This window comes from Budorcas taxicolor, chromosome 9, assembly GCF_023091745.1.
Source record: "Budorcas taxicolor isolate Tak-1 chromosome 9, Takin1.1, whole genome shotgun sequence".
Classification (NCBI taxonomy): domain Eukaryota; kingdom Metazoa; phylum Chordata; class Mammalia; order Artiodactyla; family Bovidae; genus Budorcas; species Budorcas taxicolor.
Window position 1 is genome coordinate 61,186,479 of NC_068918.1, and position 11,909 is coordinate 61,198,387.

Genomic DNA, 11,909 nt, shown 5'->3' on the forward strand with positions numbered 1-11,909 from the left:
CTATCAAAAGAATTCACAAAAATTTTATATGGTAAAGACTTAAACCAACAGGCAAAGAAAAAAATGTCCAGGAAAGGTTTAGCAAATTTTTTATTTGGAAAATTTCTCAGCTAATGAGAAAGGAAAACATAGTTTTGTGGCAGCTAAGGAAGCAGGGAATGCTCACTGTGCTATCAGAAAGTAGAGAACCATTTCAGCAATAAATAAAAAAAAATCAAGAAGTGACTATTCAAAATATTGCCCAATATTTCAAATAGTGGATGATTCATGAAAGTATCTCCCAGGAGAGATTATAGGTGTCCTGTAGAAAACTAGTCCTGTTTATCTTTATAAACTTTATATTTACAACTGTCTTTGTAAACTAAGCTGTATATTTTTGTACTAAACCTAGTCATATAGATTGCTAAGGATTACTCCTGAATCCAGGTCTCAGGAACAGAGAGTTGAAGTGTCATCCATGATTTTTCTATTATCAAAATAGATAATAGAAATGTACTAAACTAAATGTACTAAACTATGGTAATGTCTAAGCCTAGACTATGTAAAACAATGATCTCTACTTATACCTTCTGATAAGATAACATTTATGACCACTAATTAAGCTTGTCACCTTTTAAATTTTGTTTGCCTTGTCCTTATGTCAGTGTTTATTGATCCTGTCTTTCTCCATTTAATAATTCTAGCAAATGTTTGATAGCACTTTACTCCAAGCTAGGTACGCTTCTAAGCATTTACAGATACTTTATTTAATCTGAGAAAGATCCTCATGTTAAATTCCATTAGCTCCCATTTAGAATAAGAAACTGAAGCACAGAGAGGTTAAGAAACTTGTACGTTCCATAGCTAAGTAGTAAAGCCAGAACCCAGGCAGTCTAGCTCTGATTCTAAATCACAGTAACATAGTTATACCAGTTATACCATACTTATACCAGTTCATTTTCCTGTTAGTGGACTCACAGTAATAGCTTACCTTTATTTGGCACTTGAAACTTTTAAAGGCACTTTTATGTTTGTTATCTGAGACTAAAGGGCTGTCAGATCAGTTGTATGAATTTATCCCTGTCTATGCTGTGAAAATGGTACCGCAGGATCACCTCCATGTTAAAGCTGAGGAAACTTAGACAGTCATAGAATATTAGAGGATTAGTACACATCCTATGTCTAGTAGAAGTGTGCGGCTAGTCTTGGAATCCCAGATCCTTCATTCCCAGCCCCTGCTCTATTAGGAAATGTCACTAGAAAGTATAAAGTCAACAAAACTGGGAGGCAGAATATCATGCTCTGCTTTTCTTTGTATTCTAATATTTTCCATGGTAGAATGACCAAGCTTGGACTTCTGTAAATCTTGATTCTGGCTCAACAAGGTTTAAAAATGTGTGATAAGATTTTATATTTTCTATTTATTTACTTTCTTTAGCTATAATTTTACCTTGGTGTTTCTTAAAAAATATATATATATATATATATATATATAGACACATAATCTTCAGAAGCAAAAGTACAATAACATCAAATGTTTTCAATTATGCTTTTAGCTATGCAGTCAACACCAGTGTTCCCATTCCAACGCACTACTTCGTGGTGTTGACTAGTTGTAAAAATCAGAGCCAAACCCCTGATGCCTGCACTGGCTGGTTGGACGTCTTACCCTTTGTCATCCCTCATCGACCTACCAATGTGGAAAGTTGTCCTGTGAGTATGCCCCCAGAGAGGCCCTGGGCCCAGAGAAAATGATTCATCAGAGCTCATCTGGGCTTTCATAAGGTGGTTCTGACTACAGTACATATTTTAGGTGTTTCCTAGGTTAGAGTCATACTAAATGTGACCTCGTTTTTGAACTTTCCCTTAGACTACTGATCTCTATGTAATTAACATTAATTTAAACATGAATATTTAAATATTAATGTAAACATGTACATGCTTACATGAACATGTGTTTATATATGCTTGTCATATATATTTTGTTTAGATATATTTACTCACATTCACTAATAAGGGAAGGGTTGTAGCTTATTAATCTTTTATTCTGAATGCATACCTTAAGGTTCTGTCCCAATGTTGGCACGAAATTAATGCTTCCTAAGTGAATACATAAATATAAAAATCCCATCAACTTGAAACATGAGGTCTGAAAATATACATATATATTATGTATATATGTATATTTTCCTAAATATATACATATATTTACAAAATAAGTTGGTTCAAATGACATTCCTTGTTTAATATCATGTACTAGGCCACTTCAAAATCTTGTGGATCAAGGCAAATTACATGTAAATATTTACTTTGACTTCATATATGTTCTTCATAGAAAAAATATGCATCCTGATCATTGATCTTTACTGAAGTCATTCAACAAATATATTGAATACCTTGTAACTGCACAGTATCATGACAGATTCTTTTTAGAATGCACCAGGGAAGAATATATTGTCTCTGCCCTCAAGGAGTTCATATATAACTTTGATATGTAAATTATATATGTAAATGTGATGCACACACACTAATGGGTTAGTTGATCATATAAGAATTATTTTTAAAATTAGAAAGTAAAAGACACTACAAAGTTGGGATTCATTGCCAAATACTGTTATAAGGATATACTGTTTCAAATTCAAAACACATCTAGCTGGGATAATCAATAATGGTTATATAAACTGAGGTGGAAGTAAGGCCCTAAAAGATGGGCATCATTTGAACAGAATGAAAAGATTAGAAACACTTTTCCATGGAGATAATGAAGGGAGGGACTTGGTAACTGCCTGGATGCAAGAGCCAAAAGAAAATGGAGAGTCAAAGCTGAATCAGAGATTTTAAATGTAGACAATTAGGAAAAAGAAAGGGAAGTTAGGAATGAGAACTATTTTGGCAGGTAGGTAGGATAATTAAGAGTAGGCACATTTGATTTGTAGAAATGGGCATTCACATGGAAAATCCCATGGGCTATTAGGGATGGATTAAAGCTTAAGTTCTAGGCCAGGTTGAGATTCTTCTCTATTCTTTCAGGTATTGAACATGTAACTGCCTTCATCATGCTATGTACTCTGGGCAATACACAAATAAATCAGATATGAATTATAGCAAAAAAAAAAAAAGGCTCATAGTCTAGCACTGAGAAGCCTAGTCAAATAGAGAAAAGAAAAATAAGTGGCACAAAGAGGGACAGGTATTTCAAAGGAGAAATACTTTCTGGTAAGGAAAGCAACATTCTAGCTGAGTCTTGAAGATAGGGTTTGAACTTGAGTGTTTGATGGTTGCTTTCACTGACTAGAAATGGAGCGCAAAGGTCAGAGGCTAAGCAATGGATCACTCACAGTCCTAGAACCATGAAGAGTTTCCAAACAAGAAGCTATCAGGAGATGTTGTATAGTTGACACTCTTCTCATTTGTCTTGTCTGAAGTTTATTTAGTTGAGACAAGGGGAAGCAATTATTATGCACTTCCTCTTCTAGTGGCAGACTTCTGTGACTGACACTCTGGGTATGATACTCTTTTCCACTCAATCAGGAATAAATAGTTCTTTATCATAGAGGTTCTAGGTAGCCACTCATAACGGGTGTGCAAAGAAGAAACTATTTGCTATCCCTAGTTTAGGCCCTTATTACCTTCTATTAGGACTTTTAAAAATGAATTTTAAGTAGCTTCATTGTCTCCTGTCCTTTTCACCTTGACCTCTGTATACCATGACTAAGTTCCTCATCTTAAAATTTAGCTTTCAGTTACAAGTATTTTCTCATCTGCAAACTTTGATTATCTATATACCCTGAGTAAAGTGAAAGTAAAGTCGCTCAGTCATGTCCGACTCTTTGCAACCCCATGGACTGTAGCCTACCAGGCTCCTCCCTCCATGGGATTCTCCAGGCAAGAGTACTGGAGTGAGTTGCCATTTTCCTTCTCCAGGGGATCTTCCCGACCCAGGGATCGAACCCAGGTCTCCCAAATTCCAGGTGGATGCTTTAACCTCTAAGTCACCAGGGAAGCCTGAATAAAAGTACTGTACCAAAACAACAAAAATCTCCCAGCCTGTACTTAAGGCTTTTCACAATTTACCCTCAGTTGACTTTGCAGACCCAACTTCCAGGCCAACTGAAGTTCTTGAAATTACTTGACCAGCTCTTGGTTTTCCCTACCTCCATGTCCTTGCTCATGAGCTTCTCTCTTCTAGAATGGCTTTCTCCTCAATCTGTTAAAAATTCCACCTACACTTCAAGGTAAAGCACAAATGGTACAAAGCTTTTCCTCTGCATCCACAGTGGAGATGATCTCAAAATTAATAAGGCATCATTTCTATTGACTAAGACATGAAGACCAATAAGCTGGACATACTCCAAGACTTTAAAGAATTGACAGGATAGTAATCAGGGCATGACACTGGATAAACAGAACTATGAGACATAACATGTTGAATATGAAACAAGCTATGATTATAAGAGAGGCTGTGACATTGATACATGTGACTGTCAATTTGATATGAAGGAGGGAAAGACAGGACGATAAAGTCAGGTAACTGAAAATTTAGGTGTGACTGGCCAAGAAATACAGAAAATGATCCGTTGTTTTGTGAAAGATAAATTTGTTGTTTGTGGTCCTTCAATTGAGAAGTTAGTTGACTACCTAAGAGGCTACAGTAGAGAACAGGATGCAAATGCATGGGTTTTGGAGTTGAAAATCTGAGTTCATTTACTGATCTGGCCTCTTTGGCGAAACAGCTGAGTGTCACTTTCCTCAAATGTGTGAAACAATTCACCCCCTAATGATGTTGTTGTGAAAATTAAATATTTCATATAGATTCCTAAAAACTCTCAATAAACAGTAAGCAAGTGGCGGTCATTATAAAGAAATCACATTTCATGAAGGAGTTACATTCTAAAGTCAATATAAAGTGAAATCTTGTATATAGATAAAATCACATAGAATCAAATCACCAAGAAAGTACAGTACCTACACAAGCTATACCTTGAAAAGAAAGTTAAAGTGTTAGTCACTCAGTTATGTCTGACTCTTTGTAACCCTATAGACTATTGCCCACCAGGCTCATCTGTCCATGGAATTCTTCAGGCAAGAATACTGGCGTGGGTTGCCATTCTCTTCTCCAGGGGATCTTCCTGCCCCAGGGATAGAACCTGGGTCTCCTGAATTGCAGACAGATTCTTCACTGTTTGAGTGATGTAGAATCCGCCAACACTTCCACTAGTATTAGAACAAGAAATTGTGCTTTAATTGTGAAATTGTGAAATAGTTAGCTTGCTTTAAGGGTTATACTATATGAAAATTCTGCATTTTTAAATATTCTAATCACTGAGTCTGTGGAGGTACTCACACTACAAGAGGTTTGAGGCAACTGACACCATTTGTAGAAATGGTAGATTCACAATTCCACCGCACACTTGATGTAGAGAACTTGATTCTTATTTTCTTTCTTCCTTTGTTCTTCCATCATTTCTTCCCTCTTCCTCCTTTTTCTTTTTTCCCTTAACTTTGTATTATTAAATTCCCGTCAGATAAATGAGAATGTTGCTGTAAGTCCACGTGACTATCTGTGTTTTAACTTAGTATATGTTGGAAATGTAATTGTGTGTATGCTTGGTAGTTCACTCATGTCCAGCTCTTTGCAATCCTATGGACTGTAGCCAGCCAGGCTTCTCTGTCCATGGAATTCTCCAGGCCAAATACTGGAGTGGGTTGCCATTTCCTTCTCTCGGGGATCTTTCCGACCCAGGGATTGAACCAAGGTCTCCTGCATTGTAGGCAGATTCTTTACCATCTGAGCCACCAGGGAAGCCTGGAAATGTAATTGGGGGTATACAATTGTATTGTAAATAGAATTGGGGATAAGACAATACAAGTATGGAATTTAGAGGAGATCAGAATTATAGAGATAGATTTTGTATTAAATCACAGGAGTGAAATGAAATTGCCGAACAGAAGAAAGTAGAGAGAGAAGGCCCAAAGATCAGATGTCTGTTCTTCCAAGAGGGCAAAAAACTGAAGTGAGCTGAGGAAACAGAAGGTGTCATTGAATAAGGGAGCAGAGCTATGGAAGATAAAGAAGGAACTTTCAAAACAGCTAAGCGAAAGGGCTACAAAAATCCCACTAAGTTAGGCGATCCTCGTCTAGATGGTTTCATTAGTGTGATGCCAGCAATGACCAGACTATATATAAGTGAATAAGGAAGTAGTTAGGAGAAAAAAACACTGAAACTGATATCACCTCAAAAAACTTACAAATTGAGTTTTATTTGGGGTGTATACAATTTTATGTAGTAGGTATAATACATATAGATTAATAAATAGATTATGTAAATGATCAAAAGCATATATTTAAATGTGGTTCATAGAAACTCAATATACACAAGGCTTCTATTCTTTCGGGATGCATTGGTACACTAGAGCAGTTGTCTATAGCTGAATGCTGTTCAGATTGGTTGGTGCTGGTGAACCAACCATTTCATTTCTGATATGAAATAGCTTGAGTATTACCCCTGCCTAGGTATAATTATGTTGTTCTTTAAGATCATTTCTTTGCAGTTTTACAAAAGATTGTCAGGTGTTCACTAAACATTCAGTTACATGGATACCAAATAAGCCAGGAGAAAATAGAATAATAAAAGCCAAATGGGAGAAAACTTTCTGGGAAAAGTGATCAAAACCATTCAATGTTGCTAAAATGTGAAAAAGTGAAATGAAAGCCGTTCAGTCATGTCCAACTCTTTGCCACCCCATGGATTATACAGTCCATGGAATTCTCCAGGCCAGAATACTGGAGTGGGTAGCCTTTCGCTTCTCCAGGGGATCTTCCTGATCCAGGAATCGAACCAGGGTCTCCTGCATTACAGGCAGATTCTTTACAAATTGAGCTATGGGGAAAGCCCTAAAGAGTGAAGGCAGGAAGAAAAGACTGAATTTGATTCCCATTAGAAATATGAGTTAAAATTAGCACATCACATATTTATTTAACAAACAATAACTCACCTCATGAATCTTACCTGGAAAAATACTTTAGAGGTTTGAAACAGTGATTTCCTCTTATACTTCCTCTGGCTCAAATAGTAGCTGCCTATTTTAAACTTGCATATTTAAAAAACAAGTGAACAAGTATGCTAAAGTTAATTGAAAGTTATCCATGCAGACTCATCTAATTAACGAACTTGTAAACGTTCTTACTTTAAAAAATAGCTAGAAATTTAGCAACTTCATATGACTGTCAGAAAAGTCAAAAATAAAGAATAAGGAATTTCATAGCAATCCATGGCTCCAAATTATTGAACTAACCCATATATATATGTGTGTGTGTGTATAATGTTTATGGTAAAGTTTTTTTTACTATGCTATTTATATTTTTTTCAATATACTATTTTTTATTTTTAGTTAAAAACCTACTGAAAGTCAAATGGCCAAGAAATATCTGAAAAGACACTCAATAATACTCAGAGTAATAAACTTTAAACATGGATAAAGCACTATTTCGCAACATGGTTTGGCAAGGATGTGGGGAAATGGGGATTATCCTCCACTGTCAGTGGAAGTGTAGATTGTTGTATACACTTTGAAGAGTGTTCAGTTCAGTCGCTCAGTCATGTCCGACTCTTTGAGGAGTGTTAGGTTTACTATTTAGTAAAATTAAAGTGGCATATACTCCATGTTTATATATCCTAGAAACTCATGTTCTTAAACATAGAAGACATTTGCCAATTTATTCATGACACTATTATTTATAATGCCAAAAATACTATCAATATGTCAATGAAAATATAAACTCAGCTGCCACAAACCATAGCTAAAAATAGATGATTTAACTAGCTTTAGATATTTCACTATGAATAGATTACAAACATAAAATTGAATGAAAAAGTATAGAATCTCATTTATATCATTTATATAAGTTTGAAAACATAAATCAATGCTATATATTTTATATTGATGTTCAGTAAAAGTTAAAAAAACACACAGACTGGATTCACACTGACTCATGAAAATGATTTCCTCTGAGTAAGACCTGACTTCATAGTCAATGTTTAATTTCTTTAAAAAGTTATATCTGAAGTAAATATAAAAGTGGCTCTACTTTATGGCAGTCTGTATTTGCTATCGTATAGTTTGTACTTGCGTCTTTCTTTTTACGTTAACATACAGCAAAATTTAGCTCTATCAAATTAAGATTTAAGGCAGTAAAAACCATACGAACAAATGTCAAATCAATGAGTTGGATATTTTAAGCTAATATAATGTTCTATGTCAATATACCTGAGAAAAAAACAAGCAAACAAAAAAACCATGGGAAAAAGGGACAACTTCTAAGTAATAAAAGAATTTTCTGTTGATGAAAAATCATGCTCCAGGGGAAATAATCTTTTGCTTTTCTGTTTCAGGAAAATAAACCAGAATCTCTTTGGGTTGAAGAAAGATTCAATGCACATACTGCCCGCGTGCGTGATGTGGAACTTCTTACTGGACTTGACTTTTATCAAGAAAAAGCACAGCCTGTCTCTGAAATTTTGCAACTAAAGACATATTTGCCTGTATTTGAAACCGTTATTTAACTTAATATATAAAACAACTTTGGCAAATTGTAAATGATTTTTTTCCTGTTGAAGACCATAAAATAAAATTTTCTGTTTTCCTTAACTCCACTAAAAGCTGTATTGTGTAATTTTAATTATTCCTTTCTCTCTTTCATTTATATAAAACTATAATGTTTTAAAGTTACACAGTTTGCACAGACTGTGCTGTTATTCCTTCCTTATTATCTCATTTATAATCCTTGGCTATCTTTTTCTTCCCAACATTATCTAAATAGAAAGCAGAGTACAAGAAGTAGGTCTCACTTTTGAACCGAATCAATTCTACATCAGTTTTGTTATAAAACTTTTTACACTTAGCAATCAGGAAATATGTATTAAAATAAAAAGAAACACACATTGCCTTCATTCAATAATTTCATTTGTAAAAGTGGTGCCAACAGATATACTTTGCACAAATGCATGAAAGTATCATCTTTTACGAAGACCAAGTGGTAGTGATGGTTAAGTTGCTAAGTCATGTCCAACTCTTGTGACCTCATGGACAGTAGCGCGCTTGGCTCCTATGTCCATGAGATTTCCCAAGCAAAAATACTGGAGTGGCTTGCCATTTCCTTCTCCATACAAAGACCAGAAAATAACCTAAAAGTCTTGTTGAGCAAATTATGTTCATGCATGCTAAGTTGCTTCAATTGTGTCCGACTGTGTGTGACACTATAGACTAGCCCATCAGGCTCCTCTGTCCATGGGATTCTCCAGGCAAGAATCCTGGAGTGGGTTGCCATTTGCTACTCCAGGGGAATCTTGCCAACCCAGGGAATGAACTCGCATCTCATGTTTCCTGCACTGACAGGCGAGTTCTTTATTTCACCATTAGCACCATGTGAGCTAATGGTAAGCCCAGGTGAGCAAATTATGGAGTTTATTTAAACAAACAATGGAATGTGACTCCACTGCTATAAACAAAGAAGTTGGTCTATATACTGATGATGGTATGGCTATTGTTAAATGAAGGGCAAAGAGTGGTAGAATAGCGTGTATAGTATGCTATCATTTTTAAGGGACGGGCAAAACTTCTCTCTAAGTGAAAGTGTTAGTCTCTCGGTTGTGTTGACTCTTTGCGATCCCATAAACTATAGCCCACCAGGCTCCTCTGTCCGTGGGATTCTTCAGGCAGGAATACTGGAGTGGATTGCCATTTCCTTCTCCAGGGGATCTCCCCAACCCAGGGGTTGAACTTGTGTCTCCTGCATTACAGGCATATTCTTTACCGTCTAAGCCAATCTCTTTAAGAGCTGGATAATAAAAAGTTTTTAGGCCATACAGAATGTTGCAACTACTCAACTCTGTTAATACATCAAGGAAGTGGTCATAGATGATACATAAAAGGAAGTGGAGTAACTGTGTTTCATTAAAACTTTATTTACAAAAACAGATGGGGGCTAGGATTGATCCATGGACTGCAATTTGTCAACCCTTGATTTATGTCTTAAGCCAGGGTAGCACAAATTAATACTGAGAGATGGAGATACAATTTTTATTTTGCGCCTTTTGACATTGCCAAAAATTTTTTTTAAAAAAACTTACTTTATACATATGTATCTCTTAAATTTTTCAAAATTTGATTTTTAAAAATTTATTTGTTTTTTATTGAAGGATAATTACTTTACAGAATTTTGCTGTTAAATGTGATTATTAAGCAAAGAGATCCCAGTATTCATTTGGTAGGTAATAGTATTGGTCAGATTTTAAGATTTGCAGACTGGCAATGTTCCAGACTCCTTTCTGATATATATACACCAGTTCATCCAAGGGACACAGACTTTGTTAGTGACAAAAAATCTTGTGGCCTGAGCTTCAAAAAGTCAGACTATTACTATTATGACTTCAACTGAATTAATTATAGCTAAAAGTTAAATGTTAGCTTAGGGTCATTGGATTTTTATTAACGCCACATAAAGAATTGGATTTAAAATGTACAATATAGAGAGGCTGAAAGACGAGACAAAAAGATGGAAATTATTTCCAGCTAAGTGTCAGTCAATGTTGATGCCCTGTATATACACAGAATTCCTCCAATCAGTGGTCCCCTGCCCCACCGTGGCCTATAAACCAGATAAGACCACCTGGAATTTAGACCCCACTTTGTGGCAAGACAGTGAAGGATGGTTTAGTGCTGAACTGCATTTAAACTCTGGATGCCCTCATTAGTTCTGAATTTCTGTTAAAGTAACTAAATTGTTTTCGGTGTCAGATTAAATGGGTGCTCAACACAGAAATAAAAATTTCACAAAGAGAAACATTAAAATCACATATTTTTGCACAGAGATTGTGTAATGTACTTTTTTTGGTATCATTATCTCATTAAAAAGATATATGTATGTGTAAAATCATTCTGACGGAAAGACACTGAGTTAACAATTTATGGAATTACAGGAGATTTACAATTGCTAATTTATAACTGTCAGTATGTAGTCTAGTTTTTATAATGAACTTGTTTGTAAAAATGTAAAACATACAGCTGGTTGCATTAAGAGAAATATTTATTTAGAAAGAATTTGAAAGACACAGAAAGGTTGTAAGAATAGCATAAAGAACTCTGTATAACCTCCACCCATCTTTACTAATTGTTAATATTCTCATTATGTATATTTATGGATAGCTTTAATTTTTCCCCTGAACTTTCTGAGAGTACATTGGAGTCATCATGCCCATTTATGCAGCAAAAGTTCAGGGTGTATCTCCTAAGATCAAGGACATTCGTACAACCACAGTCAGGAAGTTTAATGATGATACAATATCATTTTTTAATCCAGATCAAATCTAGTTTTTTTCTCATCTTCAGTTATGTCCTTTAAAATATTTTATTTTCTGTGACCATCCCCCGCCCCCGCCCCCAAACAGAATCATGCATTGCATTAAGTTTTCTTTCCTCTTTGGTACAACATTTCCTCAGCCCCTACCAAGTAATGTTAACATTTTGCAGAGTTTATTTATTTTGTAGGCTGTTCCTCGGTTTGGGTTTGTCTATATTTCCTCATAATGTTTTGTATTTTTGGCAAATGCTACGTCAGTGGTGGGCTTCCCTGGTAAAGAATCTGCCTGCAATGTGGGAGACCTGGGTCTGGGTTTGATCCCTGGATTGGGACGATTCCCTGGAAAAGGGAATGGCTACCCACTCTAGTATTCTGGCCTGGAGAATTCCATGGACTGTATGGGGTTACAAAGAGTTGGACACGACTGAGTAACTTTCACTTTTTTTACATCAGTGATAGCGTGCTCAGTGCTTCATTTCTGGGAACACAAGATGTTCAACTTTACCATTACTGCTGAGGCCAAATTTGGTCCCATGGTTACGTTGGTGTTCACTAGGTTTTCCTTCTACAA

At 35.6% G+C, this 11,909-nt stretch overlaps 1 protein-coding gene across 1 annotated transcript in view; it reads left to right on the forward strand.

The window, feature by feature from the left end:
* ENPP3 (ectonucleotide pyrophosphatase/phosphodiesterase 3) overlaps positions 1–8,543 on the forward strand; it is an 82,657-nt gene extending 74,114 nt beyond the window's left edge. Inside the window, exons 24-25 of the mRNA XM_052645924.1 lie at positions 1,536–1,692; positions 8,373–8,543. Coding sequence (XP_052501884.1) covers positions 1,536–1,692; positions 8,373–8,543 — 328 coding nt within the window. The remainder of the gene's footprint in view (positions 1–1,535; positions 1,693–8,372) is intronic.
* Positions 8,544–11,909: the final 3,366 nt, after the last annotated feature.